The sequence below is a fragment of the Somniosus microcephalus genome, chromosome 13 (assembly GCF_052327205.1).
Source record: "Somniosus microcephalus isolate GS21.2 chromosome 13, FLI_Smic_1.0, whole genome shotgun sequence".
Taxonomy (NCBI): domain Eukaryota; kingdom Metazoa; phylum Chordata; class Chondrichthyes; order Squaliformes; family Somniosidae; genus Somniosus; species Somniosus microcephalus.
In genome coordinates this window covers 55,354,538-55,368,683 of record NC_140999.1, presented here as the reverse complement: position 1 = coordinate 55,368,683, position 14,146 = coordinate 55,354,538, and the positions used below count along the sequence as shown (strand labels likewise).

General features: G+C 46.1%; 1 protein-coding gene across 4 annotated transcripts in view; it reads left to right on the top strand.

Annotated features, from left to right (window-relative positions):
- kdm4b (lysine (K)-specific demethylase 4B) overlaps window positions 1-14,146 on the top strand; it is a 594,368-nt gene that overhangs the window by 474,199 nt on the left and 106,023 nt on the right. For all 4 annotated transcript variants that reach the window (XM_086004915.1, XM_086004916.1, XM_086004917.1 and 1 more), the window contains one exon: window positions 4,193-4,371. In XM_086004915.1, coding sequence (XP_085861041.1) covers window positions 4,193-4,371 — 179 coding nt within the window. The remainder of the gene's footprint in view (window positions 1-4,192; window positions 4,372-14,146) is intronic.

Genomic DNA, 14,146 nt, shown 5'->3' with positions numbered 1-14,146 from the left:
CCTGTTAATTTGATACTGGAAATTTATATGTGGGGCACCCAAGAATCTGTACTGGAAGTCTGAGCTGAAATTTGGAATAAATGAAGCACACCCAAACGATGGGCTTATTCCAAACCTATAATTTGATAATGGCTAGAGGGATTACGTTACCCTTTTTTATTGCTTCTTTTGCTGATTTGGTTCTTGTTTGGTGCTATAAGTTCCAGGGTCACCCACTCTAATCCTTTACAAATAGGCTCAAACCCGTGACTCTTCCAGATTAAAACCAAAAAGAAATAGAATTTCTAAATATCCTTCACAGTAAAAGCACCAAGGAGCTGGTTTGAATCCTGGAGGTGACCACTTTATATGTCTCTATTGAGAAAACTCTGGGCTTGTTGACTTGCCACACCAGATGCAGGCAGGCATTTGCCAAGGAGCTCCATCGGCAATCAAAGCAATTAAGGTTGGTTTAGAGACAGACTGTCAGTGTTGTAGTCAGGCTCCCCATGGTTTTGCTTTAGAAGACAGTTATTGATTCAAGGATCATGACTTCCAATTACCTGCCTTCAAAGTCACTTTGAGCAGGTCAGCAGTAGCTGTCATTCCCAGCTTCTCAGGTTGGCTGAAACTCTTGCGTCTCTGTAAGCCGATTACCACTGTGTGTGAAAAAAGGGCATCACGTCAGCGGCCTTTCTCAGCATTCAACTGGCAGGTCATCCAAGAATAGCCAGGAAAATAACCATTCAGAGACTGCAGTTGGCATCTCTTTCACCATTAAAGTATCGGGCATGACACTTTAAAAACTTCATATACTTTTTAGCTCCTACATCACTACCCATTTTATTACATTTTCATCCATTCCATGCCATGTATAAAAGTAAGAAAAAAATAAGCTGTCAATATATTTCATACTGAGTAACAAACAGCCACCGGTGAGTTTAAGCTTGTAATTTAGTCTCTGGGTCGGCTGATGTCAAACAAATGCAATTGAACACTAGAACCTTTAGATCACAGCTTTGTAACTTAACTGCCAACTGTCATTTCTATATAAATCTCAATAATATATATGCAAATAGATGCTTTCAATATTTGGAAGGAATCCTACTGATATAGTCAGCTGAGCCTGATCCTGCCTTCACCCAAATTCACATGCACACATTTTCCAACAGAGGTTACTGGATAGTGATCAGGAGTGGAAACCCCTGGCTGATGATTGCTCTCTCATGCTCTCTCTTTCTAACAATATCTCTGTCGCACTCGCTCGCTTGCTCAAGCCTCTCTCTCGCACTCTTAAACACTCACTCTCCCTCTCGCTCTCACACTCTCAACCTATAATGTAGTGACAAAGCTTATTTTTAAAATCTGTGATGCTAACAGTTCTACAGCAAATTTTAAGGTGATGTTTTGTAGGTCTTGGTTGCCTGTTTGTTGCTCCCACCAAAGAATTGAGAGCCATTCATTGGGCTGAAAGGCCATGTCTGGGATGCCAGGAGCTCTGGATGCTTCCTTTAAAATGCTGAATTACTAACCCTAGTTAAAATATTTTGAAATGTCATGTTTAAAATGGATTCTGAGAAAACTTCACCAACTCCGACTATAGAAGGATTTCAAGCTGTAGACTCCAGAGTATCACTGGATTCTGACACTGATGTAAGGTCACATTAAATAAATTGCGTGTTATATTGCACGTCAATATTCCTCCGCAGGTCAAGTCCCACTCCAGAGACTTGACTGTACTGGTTGAGTGCAGGGCGCATTAGACATAGGTTTAATACTGTGTTCTGCTGAATTGCCTGGAGGGTAAAGTTGGGGTGTGGAGAAGGAAGGCTTGTGGACGAGCAGCAATAGATTCTCAGCTGTGTCATTGTGAGATATGCCATCAGGGATGTTATATGGATGGTACAGTGTTCTGAATTCCTGTGTGCTCTAGATACTTGCAGACAGCTGTTTTTAGGGAATTGTATGAAATAACTTGCATTTATATAGTGCCTCTCATGACCTCAGGACATCCCAAAGTGCTTTACAGACAATGAAGTACTTTTTGAAGTGAAGTCACTGTTCTAATGTAGGAATCATGGCAGCCAATTTGCGCACAACAAGATCCCACAAACAGCAATGTGATAATGACCAGATAATCTGTTTAGTGATGTTGGTTGAGGGATAAATATTGGACATGACACTCGGGGGGGGGGGGGGGGGGCGAAATCCTCTTCAAAATAGTGCCATAGTATCTTTTACATCAGCCTGGTTTAATGTCTCATCTGAAAGATGGCAACTCCGACAGTGCAGCTCTCCCTCAGTACTGCACTGGAGTGTCAGCCTGGATTTTGTGCTCAAGTCTCTGGAGTGGGACTTGAACCCACAACCAACCGATTCACCCACTGAGTCACGATTGACACTATAGATGATGATGATGAGACAATGGGTTGGAACCCTGCCTTTTCTCCTCTAGCACCTTTTCAAACCCAGACCAGACAGATGGATGCAATTGTTCTATTGATGGCTATCAAGGACACGATGTGAAATGAGCTTGGGCAGACACGGCACAAACCTGACCACAGGTTAACATTGATTCACACTTTTTAGGCTGGTGCGCTCAAGGGTGATTCTTTCTAAAACAGGAACTATGAAGCAGATTCAGATGGTTGGTACATTGTTGAAGTGTTTTCAATGCTGTTGCCTGCAAGTGGATCTTGAATCTTTGTTTAAATAAACTTTTCAAAGTATAAATGTTTGTTGCATTTTTGGAGGGCTTTCATTTTTTTTTTGCGTTGACGTTTTATTAGAGAATAGTAGCATTTTCTAATAAAAGTTCTTCTGTGTAATGCAACCGTGCTCTGTTAAACAGTGAGCTGATATTCAAACCCCACTGTCAGGCCCATCAGCAAGACCATCTACCTCCAATATGTTACCCATTGCATCCCACTTCACCTCCACCAATCCTGAAACCACCATCCGCACCTTTGTCACATGTAGGCTCAACTTTTCCCAATGGTTTCCTTAGCTGTACTGTAAATAAAGTCCAACTCATCCAGAACTCTGACCCTCATATTATCCACACCAAATCCTGCTCATCTATCACCTTGGTCCTCATCGACCTCCAGTGCCCCTCCATTCCCCAGCACAACAATTTCAATATCCTCATCCTCATTTACAAATCTCTTCATTGCCTCACTTCATCCTACCTCTAATCTTTAGACCTACATCCCTGCTCAAATGTCCCTTCTGACTGGTCTACTGTACGTTTCCCCTTCCTCTGTTCCACCATCAACGGCTTGAACCTTCATGCCCCTGTACTCTGAAATTCTCTTCCAGAATCCCTCTACCATGTTGCAACTCTTTGCTTATTCAATAACCTCCTTTAAAACCTATCTCTTCAGTCACCTCTTCTCCCTAATCCTGTTTTGGTCCAACCTCCACTTTATGAAGCACTTCAATGTTGTAATAAGTAAAACTAATGTGACTCAAAATGACGATTGATGATCAAGATAATAAACGTGTGTGTTGGGGGAAGGAGAATATAAAGGGATGGGGAGATGCTTCCTTGGAGAGGAAGAGCAGAGTAAGAGGTCCAAGTGTTGACTGCATACCTGCAACAAATAGTATGTGATGAACAGATGATCATGTAAAAATTGAAGAGAAAAATGTGAAGAATAATTAAATTCTGGGTTATTTAGGCACTGTATTGTAATTTGATTGCTGCCTAGCAGAACTGAAAAGCTCACTATCATTTTGCTACTGGATTAACATTGCATTTGAACCCTCGGCCCACTTGGTGCTGTCATTTATTGAAAAGATGAAAAATGTCTACTCCTCCAACACTTAGTTGGAGCAAAAAGCCAAACAAGTCTTTTGTAACTATACCTACGTACACGCTAAGTTATGCAGGCAGTGCACATGGACAACGTTTCACATGACCCAGCAAAGGTAGAAGACACCTAGGCTAGCATTTTGAAAGTATTTCTTCGCAATATTTCCTGTTCCATGTGTACAATAATCACCCAGGGAACCCATGTTTGCTTTGTCCTTTAGTTGTTTATAGAGCACAGTTATACCATATCACTATGTTCTATTATAGCGACTGAGGATGTCACCTTCACATGCTGACAAATAGCCAGTATCCTTTTGGAACCGGGTGCTGGCAATAATTTAAAAAGCAGGTTATGGTTAGCATATTGATGCTAAATTTGCTGCGCCTTTCTCCCCATAGAAATGCTTGTGTTCTCCGGTGAGGAAGATCAGACTGAACCAGAGGCCTGGAAGGCCCCGCTCACCCATCTTTGGCAAAGTCGATCGTACAACTTTTTGGCCGAAAGGAAGTTTAATGGATCCGCTGCACTAACTGAGCCCTACTGTGCAATCTGTACACTCTTCTACCCCTACTACCAGGTAAAGATAATCTCCTATAGTTGCAGTTACTGGCAAAATACACTGTGCTGATCTGGACTCTGTTTACTTGGTGGTTGCCCATGTTTTATCTTTTTATGCAAATTGTGACATCTCACTCAACAAAACCGAGTGCCTTGCCATTTAGCACCTTTGCATTGTATACAATATCCCTAACAAATGATGATTGGTTTTAAGTGCTGCAAGTTGCCATAATACTTTATGCGCAGGCCCCCAAAACATGAACGTAGGCTGGACCAGGAGAATTTTGCAGCTCTGGTCTCACTATCCAATGTCTGGAATAAGGTGAGCATCCCTGCGTTTAAATGGAACAAAAAGCTCCCACCTGAGCAGAGAAAATCAGTTGTATTTACAACAGAGAGGTTTGTCCTCTCTATGATGAGCCACATTAGTACACGCTGCCCCAGCAAAATGGCTCTCCTTGGGTTTCCTTTGAACAGTTGCCGACAGAGAAATGGGATTTTAGCACACAATGAAAAGAGTAAAGATGAAATGTTGCACTAACTGTCTTACTGAGTTTCCCTTTGAAAGATAAAACTTGCTCAGTGGCACAAAAAGCATTTATTCACTCAATAAAATTGATATTTCTAAAATGCTATTCCAAGAATTGATGTTAAATTATGCAAATTTAAAATCTGTTTAAAATTAGGGTTTAAAATTAACTTAATGTGAGATGAATAAAAAGCAGCCATGTGGAAATCATCCTGGTTATTGGCCAAAAGAAGGTATTTGTGCAGTTCAGTGATGTAGATGTGCAGAAACTTGATTAGAGAAATGCATTGCATTGAAGAGATTGTGTTTTAATTGTTGTAATTAACCAATTATCCACATCTGTGGAAACTGTCTATGTTTTATAAAGATTGGCACCAAGGGCTTGTCGCTGCATGGGCAAAAAAAAGACCATAGAGCAGCACTGAGATGGAATTTGATTCAGCTTCACAGACAGCAAGCAGTAACTCTTAACATGAATCTTGTTTATAAGCAGCAAGATGATTTTCTGATCTTCATTTGTTATCCTCCACACACCAGTAGAATGTGGGGAGTATAGTATTTTGGACTAAGTAGTTCCAGGAACAATTGAACAAGGAGATATCGGTTGACATTGGTCAGACCATGGCTTCGGCACGGTGAGAAAGATGGCAGGGCCACGTGAAGAATCTGTATTTTTAGCAAGGGAGATGCATACAGAAATAGCATTGAAGGAAGGGGAGCAGATGTAGCAGTAGAGCTGCTGAAGGTGAGGGTGGTGACAGAAGTGTTGCATTTACCCAATGAGACTTCAGGGAAACATGTATTCGATTTACATTGTCCATTACACATCTCTCAAACACCAATGTAAATGTCATGGGTGCCATCCACTGGTCAAGAATGGTGAAAAAAGAGATTGTCAAGATTTGCCTTTATGCTCTACCCCAGAGGGCTCTGGATGCTCAGTCATTGGGTATATTCAAAACCGAAATCGATAGGTTTCTGACTAGTAAGGGCATCAAGGGATATGGCGATAGGGCCGGTGAATGGAGTTGAGGCAGAAAATCAGCCATGATCTCATTGAATGGCGGAGCAGGCTCGAAGGGTCGAATGGCCTACTCCTGCTCCTATTTCTTATGTTCTTATATTCTTATGCGCAGATGGCAAGTATTTTAGTGGGCCGTGTCTATTTGCAACATTGTGGCGGAGACCACATAGGGACAGTAACACAATTCACTATGTAGAGCCAATGTTGTTATCGCGCCACGTTAGGTACGGAACTTGGTTGGGTTACCGGGGCAGGGTCCCTTTTAAGAGTTGTCGATTGTGTGATGACGTCATAGCCCTGCGACGATGCCGGGTCTCTCAGTCCATGCGGAGAGTTAATAAAGCTAACGCGTTTTTCTTTGCTGCTATGAAAGTCTCGCAGTGTAGGAATGGCTAGATTCCTAACTAAAGGACTGAGGTCGAGTCAGTCTATCAAACAAACGATGTTTAATACTATTCAACAGAGTTGAACACGAAAACACAGGAGAATTAAATTACAGGTCTGTACTCTTTGCTGGCTCCACGAGGACTGGCTAGGGCGGCTCCCCAGCCTGACGTCATGACGTCATCACGTTTTCCCGCCGCTGGAGGATCACGTGATCAACGTGATGACGTCATCGCGTTTGGTCTCATTCTTAAAAGGACCGCGCTATGTACATGCAATAATATGAACAAAGATACAGATTCATTCTGTAGCTAATAATTTGTTAAAGATAATTATGTACATTAGATCAGAGTCCCCTGGTGGCTCTGCCACATGCGCCCCCCTAGAATTGTCTTTAACAGTAAAAGTCAATCGACTAGGTCTGACAAGCCTGTCGGAGCGACTCCTGTATTCTTGGAGTGGACGTTGTTGAACAGCTGGCGGACGGAAGCCTTGGGTCTGGCGTGGATGCAGCGGGAGGTCGACCACGTCATGGTGGCTGTGCGGTCTCTACTGGCCAGTCGATGTCCAGGTGTGCCGGTTTGAGACAGTCAATGGATATGTGGTCGGGTTTACCACCGATGTCTACGGAGAAACTCTTGTCGCCTGTCTCCAGTACGCGGAAAGGGCCTGTGTAAGGGGCCTTGAGCGGATCCCTATGGGCATCATGACGAATGAATACAAATTCAGCATTCTTTAGCTCCGCTGGTACGTGAGAAGATGGAAGGCTGTGATGCGAAGTTGGGATAGGCGCAAAAGCCTTGGCCGCAGACCACGGCTCAGTTGGAAGCGGCAGGAAATCTCCCGGTACGCGGAGTGGCTGGCTGTACACGAGCTCCTCGGTGGACGATTGCAGGTCCTCTGGGTGCCGTGCGAAGACCCAACATGACCCACGGAAGCTTATCTACCCATCCGGCGCCTTGGAGGCTGGCCCTCAGCGATGCCTTTAACGATCTGTGGAAACGTTCACACAAACCGTTTGCCTGCGGGTGATAGGCTGTGGTGCGGTGAAGCTTGGTGCCGAGACCCTGGGCCACAGCGTTCCAGAGCTTGGAAGAGAACTGTGGACCGCGGTCTGAAGAAATGTCCGCCGGAGCGCCGAAACGTGCGACCCACGAGGAGAGGAAGGCTCTGGTGACATCAGCGGACGTAGTAGACGCCAAAGGAACTGCCTCTGGCCATCTGGTAGTACGATCGACCATGGTGAGGATGTGTGTGAACCCTTGTGACGGTGGAAGCGGCCCGACGAGGCCCACGTTGACATGGTCGAATCAACGTTCTGGTACTGCGAACGTGGCCAATGGGGCCTTGACGTGACGTTGCATCTTAGACGTTTGACAGACGATGCAGGTGTTAGCCCAGCCGCGAATATCCTTACGCATTCCTCTCCAGACGAACTTAGCCGACATTAATTTTTGAGATGCCTTCACGCCAGGATGGGAAAGCCCATGTATGGCGTCAAAAACTTTGCAGCGCCAGGCAACTAGAACGATCGGGCGGAGATCTCCCATGGAGACATCGCAGAGTAACGAGGTGCCTGCTGCGTGGAATTGCACATCGGCCGGTTGGAGGCTAGAGGTGTCAGTGCGATACGCCTGTGTTTCGGGGTCGGATGCCTGATCGGTGGCCATGAGGGCATAATCGATGCCCAGCTGGACCGCCCGTACGGTCGCGCGAGAAAGGCAATCAGCTACCAAGTTGTCCTTGCCAGCTACGTGTTGGATATCTGTCGTGAATTCTGAAATGAAAGTTAGCTGTCGCTGCTGTCGAGCCGACCACGGTTCGGCGGTCTTGGCCATGGCGAAGGTCAGTGGTTTGTGATCTACAAACGCAGTGAAGGGACGTCCTTCTAACAAAAAATGGAAATGGCGGATAGCCAGGAACAGCGCCAGCAACTCCCGGTCGAAAGTGCTGTATTTGTGTTCGTTGCACCAGAGTTGGCGGCTGAAAAACGCCAGTGGTTGCCACGTCCCGTTGACCCACTGTTCCTGTACGGCGCCTATGGCATAGTCGGAAGCGTCGGTGGTAAGGGCGATGGTGGCACCTGGCAGAGGGTGCGCCAACATAGTTGCATTGGATAGAGCGGTTTTTGTGTTGTCAGAAGCGTTGTCCATTTCGACCGTCCAGGCTATTGTATCCTTTCCAGCCTTGCCTTTGAGGGCCTCGTGAGGGGCTGCATGAGTTGTGCTGCCTTCGGTACAAAGCGGTGGTAGAAATTCACCATGCCCAGGAATTCTTGAAGAGCCTTGGTGGACTGCGGCCTTGGGAATGCCGTAATTGCTTCGACCTTTGATTGCAGCGGAATTGCGCCCTCCGAAGTAATGCGGTGGCCCAAGAAGTCAATCTGCTGTAGGCCGAACTGACACGTGGCCGGGTTGATTATGAGGCCATGTTGCCTGAGGCGCCGAAAGAGGGTGCGTAGATGGCAGACGTGTTCCTCTTTGGTAGAGCTGGCTATCGGGATGTCGTCGAGGTAGACAAATAAAAACTTAAGATCCCGCAGGACCGAGTCCATTAGTCGCTGAAAAGCCTGTGCAGCGTTCTTGAGCCCAAATGGCATCCGTAGAAACTCTAACAGTCCAAAGGGAGTGATGACTGCAGTTTTCTGGACGTCCTGCGGGTGTACGGGAACTTGGTGGTAGCCACGGACAAGGTCGACCTTGGAGAAGATTGAGTTTTCCGCCAAATGGGCGGAGAAATCCTGAATATGCGGGATCGGGTACCGATCGGGAGTAGTGGCGTCATTAAGGCGTCGGTAGTCCCCGCATGGCCGCCATCCGCCGCCGGGCTTCGGGACGATGTGGAGAGGCGAGGACCAGGGACTATTCGACCGGCGAATAATCCCCAGCCGTTCCATCGTGGCAAACTCTGCCTTCACAGCCGCGAGCTTGCCGGGTTCCAGGCGCCGAGCTCGTGCGTAAACTGGAGAGTCAGTCATAGTAATGTGGTGTTCGGCACCATGTTTAGTGGCCGAGGAGGAGAAAGTAGGCTTGGTCAGCTCCGGGAATTCACCTAATAGGCGAGTGAACTCGTCCGGCGAGGGCAACGCGCAGGAGACAGTGTGTGACATTGCGGAACTGCGGAAGCAAGGGATGGAGTGGAAGGTGGCCGCGTTAACCAATTGACGATTTCTTACATCCACCAAGAGGCTGTTGGCGCATAAGAAATCCGCACCGAGGATGGCTTGCGAAACCTTGGCTGTGATGAATTCCCACTGAGACCGTTGCCTGCCGAAGCACACCTGGACCCGCCATTTGCCAAAGGTACGAATGGCCCCGCCATTAGCTGCCTCGAGGGAGAGGCCGTGCCTCCCAGACTGAATATCGAGTGCTGAGGCAGGAAAGATGCTACACTGCGCCCCGGTGTCGCATTAAAAGCGCTGGCCCGAGAGGGAATCTGTAATGTAGAGGAGCTTCCCGGAATTTCCAATCACCATCGCGGCCGCGGAACGTCCCTCAGACTCGGTCCTCCTTTTCTGGAGTTGCTGCTGGTGTTGATGTTGGTTTTTGTTTTTGGGTGCGAAACTGCAGGGAGGGCGGCAGCCTCTGGCTTTCGCGCCAAAACGGGCGTGGTAAAAGCACAAGCCGGGGGACGGAGGCGGCGTTCGCGGGGGAGGGGTGCCTCGTGGCGACACAGTATTTTGCTGTGTGACTGCATAAATCGTATCTGTTTCTGCAGCAAGTGCTGCGCAATCTGTGGCTTCTGATCTGGCGAGGGCAGCCTGAACCTGCTCGGGTAGTTGACTCAGGAATAACTCCCAAAAGAGGAAACCTTGTGGTTCGGAGCCAAAGAGCGTGAGCATCTGGCTCATTAACTCAGATGGCTTGGAATCGCCAAGCCCAGGCATAGCGAGCAGTCGGCGGGCACGCTCCGCCTTCGTGAGCCCGAAAACCTGTATTAACCGTGCTTTAAGAGTATCATACTTGCTGTCAACCGGGGGGTTTTCGAGCAGGCTGATGATCCGTGAGGCCGTGGAGCTGTCGAGTGCAGAGACCACGTAAAGGTAACGGCTCTGATCCGCAACGATGTTTCGGAGTTCGAATTGTGCTTCTGCTTGTACGAACCAGGAGGCTGCCTATTGTTCCCAAAACTGTGGGAGCTTCAAAGCCACGGAGTTGGCTTCCATGTTTGGTTTCGCTTCGCTTCGCTTCCGCGAAAATTGTTCACGAAAATTCGGGGTCACCACTGTAGGAATGGCTAGATTCCTAACTAAAGGACTGAGCGAGTCAGTCTATCAAACAAACGATGTTTAATACTATTCAACAGAGTTTAACACAAAAACACAGGAGAACTAAATTACAGGCCTGTACTCTTTGCTGGATCCACGAGGACTGGCTAGGGCAGCTCCCCAGCCTGACGTCATCGCGTTTTCCCGCTGCTGGAGGATCACGTGATCAATGTGATGACGTCATCGCGTTTGGTCTTATTTTTAAAAGGACCGCGCTATGTACATGCAATAATATGAACAAAGATACAGATTCATTCTGTAGCTAATAATTTGTTAAGGAGGGGGGAGAGGGGATCGGCGGAGGGGGGAGAGGGGATCGGCGGAGGGGGGAGAGGGGATCGGCGGAGGGGGGAGAGGGGATCGGCGGAGGGGGGAGAGGGGATCGGCGGAGGGGGAGGAGGGGATCGGTGGGGGGGGGGGGGAAGAGGGGATCGGCGGGGGGGGGGGGAAAGAGGGGATTGGCAGAGGGGGGAAGAGGGGATCGGCAGAGGGGGGAAAGAGGGGATCGGCCGATTCCCCCCTGCCCCCCTCCGCCGATCCCCCTTTCCGCCGATCCCCCTCTTCCCCCCCCCCCCCCCCCCCCCCCCCCCGCCGATCCCCCTCTCCCCACTAAATGTGGTTAGTTTCAGAGTAAAGTTCTATAGATGCCTGACCAATGTGCCCATACGTCAGAAAAACACCCTCTACTGCACCAGTTTGTGTCTTTCTGTTTCCATCACTGGCAATCCTTACGGTGTGTCTGAATGAGATTGCCAGCTTAGTGCTAACTTCTGATAAATTGCAGGCAGGTTTTAGATGTGGATCTGGGCTTTAATAGCGATAAGTTGAGACTGCACAAACTCATTTTTACCTCTCTCAATTTTTCACAATTGCGTGAGTGAGTGTGTGCAGTGCGAGAAGAAAGCTTTTTTTTTTTAATTGGCTGCAGATCCCCACAGCTTAATACCCAAGTGGACAGTGTATTAAAGTGTAGAAAGAAAAAGTGGTCTTTCTTCACTGGAACCGAGAAGGTTAAGGGATGATCTGATGGAGGTCTTCAAGTTTATGAAGGATTATAATAAGATACATAGTAATAGATTGCTTTCACTGGTCATTGAGAGATGGGCAATAAATGCTGGCCTTGCCAGCGACGCCCACATCCCATAAGCGAATTAAAAAAATTAATGGCAGAAACTTAAGATAGTTACAAGATTTAAGGGGAAAGTTTAAAAAAAAAATGTCATCACATGGAGGGTGGATAAAATGTGGAATTCTGTCACTGTTGTTGAAGCAGAGTTCATAAATATCTTTTTTTTAAATTGGAAAGAATATCAAAGGTTATGGGGAATGAGGAGGAGAGACGCATTAAATTGTGGTTCTTGGTGAAAAACACTGAAAAACCTGATGGGCTGACCAGTTTGTTTCTGAGCTATAACAGTTTATAAAAAGTTGAATCACTAGATTTCATTGAGCAATGGTTCCATGCCTTTTGTATATTTCTTTCTTCCAGTGTTCTCCACTTCGCCCCTGAAAGCAGTGACTCGTGCTGAGGGACAGTCCTTTGTTATCTCATCCAAATGGTCTTAGACTGTGTCAGCAGCTATGCTCACCTCTTAGCTATGCGAAGCACACTTTCCCTCAAGGATCATTGGATGGTGATCATGAATGGGGAACCTGGCTGACTTTTTTTTTGCCTACTTAACCCAGGGGAACCGAGTCCAATTGTAACAGCCCAAATGCTGGCCTGTTTGAGATCAGCTAACTCCATTTAGACAGGGACCAGTGAAGGCACCTTCAAGTCTGTGCACCACATGGAGCAGTGCATTTACCCACTGAGCCATCAAGTTTTTTTTTAAAGATTTCCACAATTTCTAGGAAATCAACTCGTGGAACGGTTAGATTGTTGTACTGCAGTCTGCAAAATACAAAGCACCGATGATGGTAATTTAAATGCAATTTGCTGCTAGTCTAACTATGGGACAAAATCAATGAATACGTTCAAGTGTTTGTAGGCTGCATCAGTAGTGATGTCTGCATAATGATTATGCTGCAACCCAGCACATCAGTTATCCTGAGGGACCTCTCAAGTAACTTCTTATGGGTTACCTTTCAAAAAAGCACCAAAACGATAACAGAAATAGGAGTAGCTATTCAGCCCCTCGAGCTTATTCTGCCATTCAGTTAGATCATGGCTGATCTGTACCTCAAGTCCATTTACCTGCCTTTGCTCCATACCCTTTGATACACTTACCCAACACAAAATCTATTGATCTCACTATATTAATGCATAGGGTATACATAAATTAACAGAATAATCGATAACTGCTTGTGAAACACAAAGCATTACTACTTACTTTGCCTGTCTAACACTAATCTGTCTCCAGCCGTGAGTTCACAATTGCAAACATAAGGGACTTTCGCTCATCAAGCTCTTCATTAATTTCAGGCAAGCTGCAAACTGTACCTACACAATGTACAGTGAATTAGATTTAGCACCTGAAAGATGTCGATGAATTTAATCAATAACTTATAATATCAAGTACTTTATAATACAAGTCCTTTAATTAGTTTGGAGGTATTAAATGTACCTGGGTTTCTTTTCAGAATGTATGAATATTTTAGTGTCTTCAGACCTCTATCATCTAATCAATACTTCTTGATTTACCTTTGTCATTCTTTTTACATTTAGTGTGGACCTTAGTCCTTCACATAGGTTTCTCAGTAGGGAATTAACATATGCCCGTCTTTAAATCATTCTTTTGTCTGTTACAATAACACCTATTGAACTGTATTGATGCTGTCTCTTTCATGTGTGACCGTAATGGATTTTACTGTTTGTTGATGGAAGTAATTCCAAAAATACACTCTTTTTGGTTGTGGGAGAAGATGTGAGTATTGCTCATGCTGCTAATTTTAATATCTTTCTGTATAGATGAGGGGGAGTCTGAACCTTTAATAGATTTTTACTTTTTGCTTCAAAAAAGATTTTAAAGCATTTCTTTTGAATTCCAGGAAAACTTAGTGACACTGACTAATTGCCAGAGTATGGTTCCATGGGCAGTGGTTGCCCCCAGGTACATCACAAAGTGGCCATTATTCATGCATGAACCTCAACAATCAGCACCTTCTGGCTGTTTGACGGGGGAGAGGGGCATCATAACCAATTCTGTCTGCATCCCCATGCATTTCCAGTAAGGGTCGCTGTAGAGGTCAGGAGCAGCAATCCAGTGGTCAATTGCTGTGGTCAGTTGTAATGCTCTTACAGGCACCACAGTATAAATAGGGTAACTCAGCACAAACTGTGGTTTGCACTGTGAATCTTCGCCTGTGTAGCTCAGAAATGGAGACTTCACCCTTGGGTCCTGGACAGCAGGCAAAGCAGAAAGCATCATTTCTATGGAGTTGTATATTTGTAAACCAAAAAAAAAAATCAACCAACATCTTTAATGAAGATGGTATCCTGTGACTCTTTCAGAAAGCTAGAATTGGCAGATTTGCCTTGCCTGGTGCTGGACCTATGGGGATGCTGCATTATGGAGCTCCTGGTGGACGAGCTTTACTTACTTTGCTACACATCTGGTTGTTGGAAAGAACAGATGTTAATGAATGTG